General features: G+C 46.2%; 1 protein-coding gene across 1 annotated transcript in view; it reads left to right on the plus strand.

Moving 5' to 3' along the window:
- LOC126999573 (proton-coupled folate transporter-like) overlaps positions 1-15000 on the plus strand; it is a 30030-nt gene that overhangs the window by 8256 nt on the left and 6774 nt on the right. The window contains exons 2-4 of the mRNA XM_050862342.1: positions 6483-6578; positions 6940-7083; positions 9916-9999. Of these exons, the coding sequence (XP_050718299.1) occupies positions 6483-6578; positions 6940-7083; positions 9916-9999 (324 nt within the window). The remainder of the gene's footprint in view (positions 1-6482; positions 6579-6939; positions 7084-9915; positions 10000-15000) is intronic.

Consider the following 15000-nt stretch of genomic DNA (forward strand, 5'->3'; position numbering starts at 1 on the left):
TCTAACGTAACCTACCAAGCCTGAACAAGCCCTTGAGTCTCGTATCTCGTGATCCTGTAATGCCACTCACGCCGCGATATTTCTCAGTCACTCTCACTGCAGGAAACAGGCGGGGCGGGGCTGCTTAAGTAATGGTTTTAATGTATTTTGAGGTTTTTTGTCGAGGTGACCTAACTTACCCAGCCTGGCCCATCCTTGAGTCTAATAGTTCGTTTCCCTGCAATGCCACGCACACTACAATCGTTCCCAGTCACTCTTGCTACAGGAAACAGGCAGCGGGGCGGCTGGGCTGCTAATTGTTTTAATGCATTTTTTTTTTTTCTTGAGTCTAATAGTTCGTGACCCTGCAATGCCACGCACACCACAATCGTTCCCAGTCACTCTTGCTACAGGAAACAGGCGGGGCGGGGCTGCTTAAGTAATGGTTTTAATGTATTTTGAGGTTTTTTGTCGAGGTGACCTAACTTACCCAGCCTGGCCAACCCTTGAGTCTAGTAGTTCGTGACCCTGCAATGCCACGCACACCACAATCGTTCCCAGTCACTCTCGCTACAGGAAACGGGCAGGGCGAGACTGCTTTAAGTAGTGGTTTTGTATGCATTTAAAGTTTTTTGTCGAGGTGACCTAACTTACCCAGCCTGACCAATCCTTGAGTCTAGTAGTTCGTGACCCTGCAATGCCACGCACACTACAATCATCCCCAGTCACTCTCGCTACTGGAAAAATGTTGGGCGGGGCTGCTCAAGTAATGGTTTTAATGTATTTTGAGTTTTTTTGTCGAGGTGACCTAACTTACCAAGCCTGACCAACCCTTGAGTCTAGTAGTTCGTGACCCTGCAATGCCACGCACACTACAATCATCCCCAGTCACTCCCGCTACAGGAAACAGGCGGGGCAGGGCGGGGCGGGACTGCTTAAGTAATTTTTGTAAGTATTTTAGTTTTTTGTGTAGGTGAATGACGCACGGCCCTGTGGAGTAAGTTCCCCTGAGGTGCTCGTCTCGCCCCGCCCTTCCTCAGCCTCACCAACGAACGCACACATTCACACTCACACACTCACACTCTATTGCACGAGCAGGAAAGATAAATTAAGGCTAAAAAAAAAAGGAAAACATAAAAAGTAGATTCATCCGCGGGAACGTGTGAGCGGCACGGCGCGAACGTTCATTTTCCTGAGTTTTTTTTTTTTTTTTTTCATTGTTTTCGCCATTGTGTTCCTCGTGATTGTCCTGTTTTTTTCTTTTATTTTCTTTTGTTTTATTCTCTTTCTTCGTCCTTGTGTCTTCATCGTCATCGTTTCCCGGTTTCAAATGGCAATGAAATCCGTGGCACGTTACATTATTAAGAACATAAGAACGTAAGGAGTCTGCAAGAGGCCGGTTGGTCTATACAAGGCAGCTCCTGTAACCCTAACCCCACCTTACCTCACAATCCATGAATTTATCCAACCTCTTCTTGAATGTATCTATGGTATTGGCACCCACAACATGTTATTGGTAGTAGTTGTAGCAGCTGTAGTGCCGTAGCTCTTCCCACCGACCATTTCTTCATTAATCTTTCAAGGCCTTATTCAGCGTTTCTTTTTGACATATTCCTTACGTCTCGCTTCGGTACGCAAGGTGGTGGTGAACGCTCCCTTAAATAAACTCAACTCCCAAGCTCTCCTCAACAAGCTTCTGAAGGAGTCTCAATATTAAGCCTTTCCCCGTTTCTTTTTCCATCTTTATTTTTATTTTTTTCGGGGTTGCATCTACGTTCCTGTCTGGCCACACAACATCGCTCATAGAAATCCGTTTTTCTCTCTCTCTCTCTCTCTCTCTCTCTCTCTCTCTCTCTCTCTCTCTCTCTCTCTCTCTCTCTCTCTCTCTCTCTAACTATTCCGAATCGAGGCTCCTATAACCTGTCTCTCTATTCACCGCCATACCCGCACAAGACCGCTCATAAAACCCCTTCCCCTTATAACGCTTCCACGAACACGACTCGGCCTCAGCACTCACCGCCGCCGAGGTGTAGAAGGTCAGTTTACATGTTTGGCAAGACCTTCGCGTAACAGTGCCCGTGTTGGAGTGACGCAGCAAGGCGCTGGAAGGCTGGAACACTTTTTTCCCTCCGCGTTGTAACCTCACCAAATGTTAAGATTAATAAGGGTCGTATTTTTAAACATTTCTTTAGAGAGAGAATCTAGAGTCCGGGTCGACAAGTGGTCTTCAGGACAGCATGTGGGTAGTCTTAGGCCACTCGGCGGTGACTGAAAAATCCCAGCTGTGGCGGCGGGCAGGACTCGAACCCGCGTCCTCCTGAACGCGGCGCCGGCACGCTAACCACTCAGCCAAGAGTAGAAAATATAATTGCGAAAAGAAGGAAACGTATAACACTGTCTTAGTGAAGGGTTGCGCTGCGCCATGATTTTGATAACTGAGAGAGAGAGAGAGAGAGAGAGAGAGAGAGAGAGAGAGAGAGAGAGAGAGAGAGAGAGAGAGAGAGAGAGAGAGAGAGAAGGGGGGCAAAAAATAGGTATCCCAACGTCACTTACTACGTATCATCCACCTACTTAATGAAGGGGAGGAGAAGGAGGAGGAAGAAGAAGAGGAGGAGGAGGAGGAAGAGGAATACTGGTTTTGCTAGCATTAACAGGGAAAATCCGGTTAGGACCCTTAAATGTCGCCCTAACTACTACTACTACTACTACTACTACTACAACTACTACTACTACTATTATTATTACTGCTTCTACTACTACTACTACTACTACTACTACTACTACTATTACTACTACTACTATTATTATTACTGCTTCTACTACTACTACTACTACTACTTCAGTCACCACCACAACACTGTCGCTTTTGTTCACTTATAAGACGTAGTAGTAGTAGTAGTAGTAGTAGTAGTAGTAGTAGTAGTAGCAGTAATAGTAGTAGTAGTAATAGTAGTAGTAGTAGAGAGATGGAGATATAAATAGATAGGTAGAGAGAGAGAGAGACAGATATATAGATAGATAGATAGAGAGGGAGGGAGAGGGAGTCGATTGCATCATTACTATAGAAATAAGGAGAGGAAAAAAAAACAAGAAAAGGTGGTGAATTAAAACTCAGGTGAAGACATCGAGCTGCAAAAAAGAGGAGAAAGTGAATATAGGTAAACGATGGTACGGGTTATACTTCTACTACTACTACTACTACTACTACTACTTTTTTTTTTTTTAACGGGCCTCCATCCATTAGAGTTGCGTTGTGAGCGGTAGCTTTTCTCATATCCTTTCACAAAGCAATTCATTGGCCCCACCCTGCCAACGACTGTGGCCGACAACCATCTTTATTTAGTATTACTACTACTACTACTACTACTACTTCTACTGCTGCTACTACTACTACTACTACTACTACTACTACTACTACTACTACTACTACTACTACTACCATTACATAACATGGGAAGGCATGCGAGGGGGAGGGGGGCTCTAGACGGCATGACGTTATTTATATGTGTCCTTTTGTACCCTGAGAGAGAGAGAGAGAGAGAGAGAGAGAGAGAGAGAGAGAGAGAGAGAGAGAGAGAGAGAGAGAGAGAGAGAGAGATTAATTTCTCTATTCTCTTTTCTTTATTTCTCCCTTGCTTTATTTTTTTCCTTATCTCCTTTTATTTCTTGCTCTATGTCTTCCTTCCTTCCTTCCTTCCTTCCTTCTTTCCTTCCTTCCTTCCTCCCTTCCTTATTTCCTTCCTTTCTCCCTTCCTTCCTTCCCCCCTTCCTTCCTTCTTAATTCTAATTCTTTCCTCTTCCTTTCCTTCCTTCCTTCTTAACTCATTCTTTCATCTTCCTCCCTTTCCTTCCCTTCCCTTCCTTCCTTCTTCCCTTCCCCTCCTTCCTTCCTTCCTTCCTTTCCCCCTTTCTCTGACCTCTCCTCTCCCCTTCGAAATAAGAGGTTCCGATCCTGTTTATTTCGAGACCGACAATCAGAAGAGGGAGTTGAATCCTTTCAGAGCTAATCAGGGCTGGTGTGGAGGCTTTTAGTGGGGTGGGGGGGGGAGAGAGAGAGAGAGAGAGAGAGAGAGAGAGAGAGAGAGAGAGAGAGAGAGAGGGGATGCTGCACCCCTCCTCCTCCTCCTCCTCCTCCTCCCTCCCCCCAGCCAAGGTCATGTGTCTTGTACTGGGAATGGAACAGTCGTGCGTTGCCTTAAGTAGCCTGGTAGCCCCCTTTAGGAAATGACGCGTGAGCCGAAAAAAATATAAAAATGTATGGGGAAAAGGTAGATAAAAAGAGGCTTACCTGCGTCGTTGATTAGCCTTACCTGTAGCACCTTTGGCCCATACCTCCTCTTCCTCGTTCACCCACCTGAGTAGCCCTGCAGGGGACACTCGGAAAGACGTATACAGGTTAGCGTCCCGCCCCGTAGGTTCGCGTCCCGCCCCGTAGGTTCGCGTCCCGCCCCGTAGGTTCCCGTCCCGCCCTTCGGTTTCTCCAACGTTACCAGATTATCGTACGCATAACATTGTACTTTCCGATTTCTGCAGGGGCGGTATTCTCAGACGCTTCCACCTCCCACATCAACTATTTCTAAAGGCTGAAAAGGAGAGTAATCGGGCTTTCATGAGGGTTTTTTCACATTGATGGTACAGAAGAAGGATCACACTAGCCCTTAGTCATTACCTACTACCCTTAGTCATTAAACTATCCCTGGAGATGCCCAAAACGCCTACGAAAGCCTTGTAAAATATGTGTACTTGGGCGGCGAAAGGTTTGAGAATACAGGCCCTGAAATACTGCAAAAAAGAGCATCAATAATTAGCGTTTTTAAGAATAATTATAAATACATATCGTTATCTTTGTGGGTGCGATAGAAAAGGAGAGAAAGAAGGAAGGAGACTAAGCAGAGAAGGAAAGAGAGAGGAAAGATGGAACTATGGAAATATGAGGAAAGGAAGAGAGGAGAAGGGAAGAGAGAGGAAAGATGGAACTATGGAAATATGAGGAAAGGAAGAGAGGAGAAGGGAAGAGAGAGAAAAGATGGAACTATGGAAATATGAGGAAAGGAAGAGACGAGATGGGAAGAGAGAGGAAAGATGGAACTATAGAAATATGAGGAAAGGAAGAGACGAGAAGTAAGAAAAAAAAAAGGAAGAATGCCTTAGTGAATGGAGGAAAGGAAGGAGAGAAAGAAGGAATAGGAGATGAAGGTAGAGTTATAGAAAGGAAAGAGGAAAAATGGAGCTCTGGAAATATGAGAAAAAGAAAGAGAGGCGAAAGAGGAAGAAGACAAGGAAAGAAGTACAACAGTCTTTTAACGTCGCTACAAACAGGCCAGCAATATTTCAGTCACCGCCGAGTGTTCCCTTCCCTCCCTTTCTCCTTCCCTTCCCTTTTTCCTTCTCTTTCCTTTCCCTCCCTTCCTCCCTTCTCTTCTCTCCTTTCTCCTTTCTTCTCCACATGCTGTCCTGTCAACCACCCGTCAGCCCGGACTCTATAACGAAACCAGATGGGCGAGTCTGTTTTGGCGTCGGCTCTCGCGGGTCCTCTCCTCTCCTCTGCTCCGCCACACCTGTCCCCTCCTCCCATATGGTACCTATCGCCGACTCGAAAAGAGGGTCAAAGATGAGCTGCCGGGGCCATAACACTTGTCTGCGCCACACGAAGAGGAGAAAGAAAAGAGGGAAGGAGAGAAAAGAAGAAAGATAGGGAAGAGAAAGCTACGTAAGCACAAGTCAAGTAAGGAAGAGAAAGAGAAGAAAAGGAAGGGGAATGGAAGAGAAAGGAAGGGAAAGTAAAAGGAAAAAGAGGAGAAAGAAGAGGAAAGAAAAAAGGGAAGGAGAGAAGAGAAAAGAAAGAAGATAGGGAAGAGAAAGTTACGTAAGCACAAGTGAGGTAAGGAAGAGAAAGAGGAGAAAGGGAAGGAAAATGAGAGAGAAAGGGAGGGAAAGAAAAAAAGGGAAGGAGAGAAAAGAGACAAGAAAGAAGGAAGGGAAGAGAAAGCTACGTGTGGTAAGGAAGTGAAGTGAGGTAAGGAAGAGAAAGAGAGGAAAAGGAAGGGAAATGGAACAGAAAGTGAGGGAAAGTGAATGGGAAAAGAGGAGAAAGAAGAGGAAAGAAAAAAGGGAAGGAGAGAAAAGAGAAAAGAAAGAAGATAGGGAAGAAAAAGTTACGTAAGCACAAGTCAAGAAGGGAAGAGAAAGAGGAGAAAGGGAAGGGAAATGAAAGAGAAAGGGAGAGTAAGGGAAGGAAGAATAAAGAAGAAAGGAAGAAGAGGGGAAATGGAGGAGAAAGCTTACCGGTGCTATAGGCGAAATGTAAAAGAAATAATAATAATAACAATACTACTACAACTACTACTACTACTACTACTACTACCAATAATAATAATAATAATAATAATAATAATGATAATAATAATAATAATAATAATAATAATAATAATAATAATAATAATAATAATAATAATAATGATAATAATGATAATGACTAACTTTCTTCCTCTGTCTTCCACCAGGTGCCTACATGTATCAGTTCACGCGCACTGTACTGGACTGGAACGCGGCGGACTACGGCCTCTGGGTCACCTATAAGAATCTGCTGGCCGCCCTGGGTGAGTGAGTGTGTGCGTGTGTGTGTGCGTGTGTGTGTGTGTGTGATGCTTTGTTCTATATTGAAGAGTTTGTGTGTGTGTGTCTGTGTGTGTGTGTGTGTGTGTGTGAGTGTGAGAGAGAGAGAGAGAGAGAGAGAGAGAGAGAGAGAGAGAGAGAGAGAGAGAGAGAGAGAGAAATATACATACACATACATACATACAGACAGACAGATAGACAGATCCCCTACACACACACACACACACACACACACACACACACACATATATAACGCCCCCCTGACCCCTTCCCTCCCCATCCCCTATCCTCCTCCTCTTCCTCCTCCTCCTCCTCCTTCCCTTACCATCTCTTCGCCGTTCCCAGGTTCCCTCGCGGCCGTTCCCCTCCTCAGCGCCGTTCTCAAGGTGTCGGACAACATGCTGGCGATGGTCGGGGCGTTCTCCTCCGTGTTCGACTACGTGTTCTACGGCTTGGTGACCGACGAGACCTACTACTTTATTTGGCTCGGTAAGTTACCCATGGAGTTACTTACTTGACTTACGATTTTCTTGAAGTTTCTCCTTATTTTTCTTCATTTTTTCTCCTTTTCTTCCTTTCTTCTCTATTCTTCTTTCTCTTCTTCCTTTCTTTCTATCCTTGCCTTTTCTTTTCCTTTCCTCTCCTCTTCCCTTTCTTTCTCTTTTTCCTCGTTTTCTCCTCGTTTTCGGATTTTTTTCCCTTTTTACTTTCCTTTATTTTTTACTTTATCCTTTTTTTTCACACAATTACACAATATAGGAGTGCTACGTAATCAATTAAGTACAGATAGCACTATAGGCCGAGGGCAGCTTCATTACAGCCGCCTATCTTAAGGCCTGCCTTGTGTCTTTTCACCCACGTCGACCTGCCATTAGCCACTGGTGCGCACGCTCCTTGAAGCCTTGCAGAGTCACGCCCTCAAGGTTCTGCTGCGAGGCAAGGAGAGTGTTCCACAAGCCGACGTAGGTGTACAGGAACTGCCGCTGGTAGTGCCATGTCCTGCTGCGGGGCTGGAGCAGTTGTTCGGGGGCAGACACTACTGCCCTAGTGGTGACCAGGTTCCGGCGGCGTTGCTGGTACAGCTCCTGGAGCTCCTTCCTTTCCCTTTCTTCCCTTTTCCTTCCCTCCCCTTCTCCTTCGCTTCCCTTTCTCCTTCTCTTTCCTTCCTTTCTCTTTCCTTTCCCTCTCTTTCTCCTTCCTTTCCCTTTCTTCCCTTTCCCTTCCCTTCCCTTCTCCTTCGCTTCCCTTCCTCCTTCTCTTTCCTTCCTTTCTCTTTCCTTTCCCTCTCTTTCTCCTTCCTTTCCCTTTCTTCCCTTTCCCTTCCCTTCCCTTCTCCTTCGCTTCCTCCTTCTTCCTTCCTTCCTTTCCCTTTCTTCCCTTTTCCTTCCCTCCCCTTCTCCTTCGCTTCCCTTCCTCCTTCTCTTTCCTTCCTTTCTCTCTCCTTTCCCTCTCTTTCTCCTTCCTTTCCCTTTCTTCCCTTTTCCTTCCCTCCCCTTCTCCTTCGCTTCCCTTCCTCCTTCTCTTTCCTTCCTTTCTCTCTCCTTTCCCTCTCTTTCTCCTTCCTTTCCCTTTCTTCCCTTTCCCTTCCCTTCCCTTCTCCTTCGCTTCCCTTCCTCCTTCTCTTTCCTTCCTTTCTCTCTCCTTTCCCTCTCTTTCTCCTTCCTTTCCCTTTCTTCCCTTTCCCTTCCCTTCCCTTCTCCTTCGCTTCCCTTCCTCCTTCTCTTTCCTTCCTTTCTCTCTCCTTTCCCTCTCTGTCTCCCTTCTCTTCTCTCCTTTCTCCTTTCTTCTCTTTTTCTATTGTATTTCCCGGTCTGTTATTTATTCGGCTTCTTCTTTAAGTATTGCGTAAAGGGACAACGTAATCAATAACGTAATTTGTGGTACAGTCTCTTATATCAGTTAGGGTTTCGTTGTAACATCACACGTGCCACAAGAGGTTCTGATATCGTATAAGGAACTATTCGATCCTTCTAAACGTTGACCATGCGATGAGATTCGAGACCTTGCCGCCTTATGGAAGAGTGAAGGTTAAGGAGAGTGATTGATGGTGCCGTTCAGACTAGGTCGACGTGAGTGACTTGAGGCTCAGTGAGTAAGTATTGTGAGTTCAGGTTCAGATGATTTGGGTAGGTAAGGAGGCGAGTTGAGTCACCTGGGCATGGACGATAAGGAGGGGGGGGGGGGGGGAAGCTGGGCGACCCTGAGATGTCTGAACCGTATAGACAGAGAAAAAATACACACACACACACACACACACACACACACACACACACACACACACACAGCTCATTTTTTTTCCTTTCTCATCCTAATTAAACCCAATACACCGAAGGCTAAAGCTGCACCCAGTTAAGCATCGTCGCCCTTCCGCCGCCCTCCACCAAGGCTCAAAGTCAAGAGTTGAACCTTCGCATAACCATTAGAATATTGACTTAATAAGTTTCCTCTTTTTTCTACGGGGGGAAGAAGTTGCTATACTCAGCCCAAAAGAAATAAAGAAAAAAAATCGTGGGTTTTCAAGTCTGTTTTTGTTCTCTAAGTGAATTTTCTCCCATTTTCATATGCAAGAGTTCCGTGGTCGGTAAATCTCTCACCCGCTACTTCGAATAGAGTAGGAGACTGACAGATAACACGCAGCTACTTCATATTATTCATTATTACTACAAGCACCACGTTGTCTCGAATCCCTATAACACAGACCTACATTTCCTCCCTTACGATCGACTTGCAGCGCAGAAATGAGGAGAACAGCGGCGTCATTCATACCCCAAGCAACTGACCCTCGCTATCAAGGCATTTATATAAGGTCGGCATTATCACACGCTCCCTCCACTCACATTATCCATATCCAAAGGCCGAAAAACGGAGGTTAATCGAGTTCTAATGAGTGTTTTTATAGCGTTCACGGCACAGAAGCTTCATCGAACTGCCACCAAGGCCATACAACTACCTCTGAAAATGCCCACAACTACCACGAAAACCTTGGGAAATGGGTGAGTTTTCAAGGCTTTATGAGATCAGATATTGCATTCCATCGGCCACCCAGTCCAGTCACCCTTCGCATGCCTCGCCGTGGAAATGCCAGGCGTGCGGCAATTACCGTAAGGCGCCGCAGTAACTTAACCTTGCCTGCCTCTATGTGCTATTAACAAGGGTTCCGGTATTGTGTGGTAGCTTGTTTTCCTTGGAGGGACAAATGAGAAGCGTTATCAAAGGGTTCAGCACTATTTCTTTGTTCAGATACGAAGATGAAAAAGAGTTCCAATGCCGCTCTCCCATTCCTACCATCTCACTTCCTTTCAACTCTTTCTCTCCCTTCAGCTCCCGTCGCCGCGCTGCTGGTCAACTCCTGCGCCATCGCCATCCGCGCTATGCTGTCGAAATACGTTGCCGCCGACGAGCTGGGTGAGTACCTCTACCTCTACCTGTGTGTGTGTACCTGTGTCTGTTGTCCTGTCTGTCATCCTGTCTCAAAGGAGTGACCAATAGCAGGTAGTTTGGGAGTCTGTGGTTGGATAGATAGATAGATGAAAGCACCCAAACAGCACACACCTCTCGCATTAGAAACAGGGACAAGATGCACCTAAAGCCCGTACCTATTCTTATTAAATGTACCTATACCTTCACCTGTGTCGGCATACCTGTGTCTGTTGTCCTGTCTGTCGTCCTGTCTCCAAGAAGTGACAGATGGCAGGTAGTTTGGAAGCCTGTGTGTTGGCAAGGCTGCTGTCATTTCCACCCAAGGACATGCAGAGAACGGACATAGGCGGGCTGTTGTCTGTTGTCCTGTCTGTCGTCCTGTCTCCAAGAAGTGACAGATGATAGGTAGTTTGGAAGTCTGTGTGTTGGCAAGGCTGCTGTCATTTCCATCCAAGGACATGCAGAGAACGGACATAGGCGGGCTGCTGTCTGTTGTCCTGTCTGTCATCCTGTCTCCAAGAAGTGACAGATGGCAGCTAGTTTGGAAGCCTGTGTGTTGGCAAGGCTGCTGTCATTTCCACCCAAGGACATGCAGAGAACGGACATAGGCGGGCTGCTGTCTGTTGTCCTGTCTGTCGTCCTGTCCCCAAGAAGTGACAGATGGCAGCTAGTTTGGAAGCCTGTGTGTTGGCAAGGCTGCTGTCATTTCCACCCAAGGACATCAGGCAGAGAACGGACGGCTGTTGTCTGTTGTCCTGTCTGTTATCCTGTCTCCAAGAAGTGACAGATGGCAGCTAGTTTGGAAGCCTGTGTGTTGGCAAGGCTGCTGTCATTTCCACCCAAGGACATCAGGCAGAGAACGGACGGCTGTTGTCTGTTACCTGCATCTTGTAAGGCCTTTAGTAGCGTCGTAGGCAGTTTGAAAGCCTGCCACCCCAAATATTCAGGTAAAAACATGTCCTTGGTCAGTTTTGTGGCCTTATAAACTCCTGGATAAAAATATAGATGACTTTAATGGATGAGGAGCTCCTTCGCGTGGCTGGCGTAGGAAGCATTCAGGATGTTGGTCAGTTCAGGATATCGTATTGATCTTGTTTTTATTCATTTATTTATTTTAGTCGTTCTGGATAAAAAAAAAAGCAATAATATAGACGAGTTCCATGCGTTCAATTATGTCCAGTCCCTTTGTCTCTTGATGTTAAAATCGTGGAGTTTGTAGTTCTTGAAGACACACACAAACACATAGATAGATAAATAAATAGATACATAGATAGATAGATAGAAAGATGTCTCATTGACCACAAAATCCGAAAAGTACATTAGTCGGGTTCTCATGAGTGCTATTTTAGGCTCACGGTACAGAGGAAGGTTCAAACTACCACCAGACCCTTAAAATTACCCCTGGAAATCCCCCAAAACTCATACGAAAGCCCAAATATGTGTGCTTGCCGCCTCAGCCATCTCCCCTTGTGCTCCCCTCGCGCCGCGCCCCGCCCCGCGCAGCCAGGCCCAAGCACGCCCTTGCAACACTCCAAGCAACCGGGTCGACGGAGTTTTTGCTGGATGTCTAAGGTTCATGGCTGGCCTCCGAACCCCCGGCGAGAGGTTATGTTGAAGGGTGGGGCTTGAGGGGGGCATGATGAAGGGGGCATGGGTAGACGGGGGGGGGGCATCGGGGGGAGGAAGGAGGGTTTTCGAGAGCACTAATATATACATTTTTTTTATTCTGTTTTGCAGGGATAATGGAGGGGGCAGGGGTGGAGTGGCCATGTGTTGAGGGGGGCATGGAGGGGGGCAGGAAGGGGTAGTTTTGGGGTATACTAACCTGTTTTTATAATCTGCTTTGTTGGGAAGTGTGGTCAGTATACTTACGACTAACCTACCGACTTACTAACCTTACTAACCTTACCAACGAAATCAACGTCTGCTAGGAGACTGAAAGGAGGGAGAGAAAGGGAGGAAGAGAGAGATAAAGGGAGAGAAAATCATCAAAGGGAGGGAGGAGCCTTCGCTTACGTGGGTGTTGGCTGGGCTATGGAAAAGGGAACATGGGAGGGTGTGGCACGCAGAGAGAGGGAAGGAGAGAGAGACAGAGACAGAGAACACGGAGGGGTGTGGTCTGGGCAAGAGAGAGAGAAAGAGAGAGTGAGAGAGAGATTGTTATACCTGTAGGCTAGGAACTAAGGTATGCGTGGGTGTGAAGGGGATGTGAAGGAGTGGGGATGAGGTAGGTATGTGAGTGGGTGAGGATGTGAAGGAGTGTGAGTTGGGTGGGATATGCGGTGTGTGGGGATGTGAAGGAGTGTGAGTTGGGTGGGATATGCGGTGTGTGGGAATGTGAAGGAGTGTGAGTTGGGTGGGATATGCGGTGTGTGGGAATGTGAAGGAGTGTGAGTTGGGTGGGATATACGGTGTGTGGGAATGTGAAGGAGTGTGAGTTGGGTGGGATATGCGGTGTGTGGGGATGTGAAGGAGTGTGAGTTGGGTGGGATATGCGGTGTGTGGGGATGTGAAGGAGTGTGAGTTGGGTGGGATATGCGGTGTGTGGGGATGTGAAGGAGTGTGAGTTGGGTGGGATATGCGGTGTGTGGGGATGTGAAGAAGTGTGAGTTGGGTGGGATATGCGGTGTGTGGGGATGTGAAGGAGTGTGAGTTGGGTGGGATATGCGGTGTGTGGGGATGTGAAGGAGTGTGAGTTGGGTGGGATATGCGGTGTGTTGGAATGTGAAGAAGTGTGAGTTGGGTGGGATATGCGGTGTGTGGGGATGTGAAGGAGTGTGAGTTGGGTGGGATATGCGGTGTGTGGGGATGTGAAGGAGTGTGAGTTGGGTGGGATATGCGGTGTGTGGGGATGTGAAGGAGTGTGAGTTGGGTGGGATATGCGGTGTGGGGATGCGCAGGAGTGTGCGTTTGCTGGGATATGCGGTGTGTGGGGATGTGAAGGAGTGTGAGTTGGGTGGGATATGCGGTGTGTGGGGATGTGAAGAAGTGTGAGTTGGGTGGGATATGCGGTGTGTGGGGATGTGAAGGAGTGTGAGTTGGGTGGGATATGCGGTGTGTGGGGATGTGAGGGAGGGGATGTGGGTAGGGATATGAGGGATGTGGAGTGAATATTTGAGTGGGGATGTGTAGATGTGGGTGATGTGACTCGTGATAAGAGGTGGGATGTGACGACTGGTTTCTTTTTCCTTATAATTAACAACTACAACCACCTCTTCTCTTCCTCTTCAACCTTCTCTCTTCTCTCTCTTCTCCATGAACTTAAAAGGTAGACAATATATGCTACTCTTGGCAAGCCTAGGCACACTTTCTCTCACCTTGTGCTCTGAGGAGGGATAACCAAACCACAATTACTAAAATAACCAGAGCTGGGCACTTCCGTACCTCTGTCCGCACCTCCGCTCCTCCGGACCTGCGGACCTTTAAACGAGGTGCGGAGGTCCGAAGTGCGGAAAGTTTTTCAAAAGTGCGGAAGTAACAGGTGCGGAACGGCAGTATTTTAAGTCCGTACCTCCGCACCTGAGGTTTTCAAGGATAAAAAAAATGAAAACGACAAACAGTCCGCGCTCTGCAGTAATACTTCCGGTCGTTCCTCTTTTGAATGATATTAACCGGAATTTTCTGTGTTGCATGTGTACTGAGGTATGATAATTATGATGAGTGTAAAAGTAGTTACTTTACTTCAGGTGGTGGAGATTCTATGCGTTAAAATGACAATAATGATAACAAAAATAATGGTAATAATAATAATAATAATAATAATAATAATGATAATAATAATGATGCAGTATTGCCTTGTATTTTTTAAGGTACGGACTAGATTTTTCAGGCGCGCTTTAATAGTTTTGGGTACGGTACCGGAGGTGCGGAGGTGCGGTACCGGAACGAGTGAAAAAATTTTAGGCGCGGAAGTACAGGTACGGACTATATGTGTTTCGAGGTGCGGAGGAGCGGTACCGGACTACCCGATATCCAGTAACGCGCCCAGCTCTGAAAATAACATTAATATTTAGAGTCAAAAGTAACTTACAGAATATTTCACCTCACAAGAACAACACACATCTCTCCACTGATAACCCGCGACTCTCCGATACACACCATTCCATCATTAAAGGTCTCAGCTCTCTAATATAATCTCTTCTCTTCTCTTTTCTTCTCCCCAAGCAAACAGACGCATAACACCACTAAAATTCAATATAGCATTCACCGTTGATACAAAAAAGGATTAAATTCTACAAAGCCACTCAGGAAATCTCTTTAGTAGTATCTGGTATTGGTTTGGTTGCTTACAGTGACTATGTTGGATGGTGGAACTGGCCCTACTATAAATCAAGCCAACCGCTGTTTAACCCTTCCAGTCCCATTTGCATTCATTTGTAACAACACATCTGCTCACGCTAGGCCATTCATTCGGTGCTCGATTTTTTACGGGTACTGGACGTGTTGGGGCTCCGTTACTTTCTCTTCTTTTATCTTCTCTTTTTCTCCTCTCGTTATCGGTGAGGTTAATGGTTTCAGCTCTTTTTCTTTCCTCTAATCTTCTTTTCTCTTATTTCCTCTTCTCTTTGCCCCTTTTCCCTCCTCTTTTCTTCTCCTCTTCGTGAATTTAAAGGTCTCAGCTCTCTAATCTATTCTCTTCTCTCTTCGTTGAGTTAAATGGTCTATGGTTTCAACTCTCTAATCTTCTTCTCCTCTTTTCCCCTCTCTTTTCCTCTCATCTCTCTCCTCTTACCTTCTCTTTTGTTCACTTATCTTCTCTCTTCTCCTCTCCTCTTCTCTCCTCCTCTCTTCTCCTCTCTCTTCTGTTCACTTATCTTCTCTTTTCCTCTCTTCATTTCTCTTCTCTCTTCTCTTCTAAGGCCATTCATTCATTCTTACATCACCTTCCATTACTACCTCGAGAAATGATTCGCTTCACTGAACGTTAAACAAAAAATGCGGAAAATAATAATAATGCCAATAATAATAATAAGGATAATAATAATA

Source organism: Eriocheir sinensis, chromosome 16 (genome assembly GCF_024679095.1).
Source record: "Eriocheir sinensis breed Jianghai 21 chromosome 16, ASM2467909v1, whole genome shotgun sequence".
NCBI lineage: Eukaryota > Metazoa > Arthropoda > Malacostraca > Decapoda > Varunidae > Eriocheir > Eriocheir sinensis.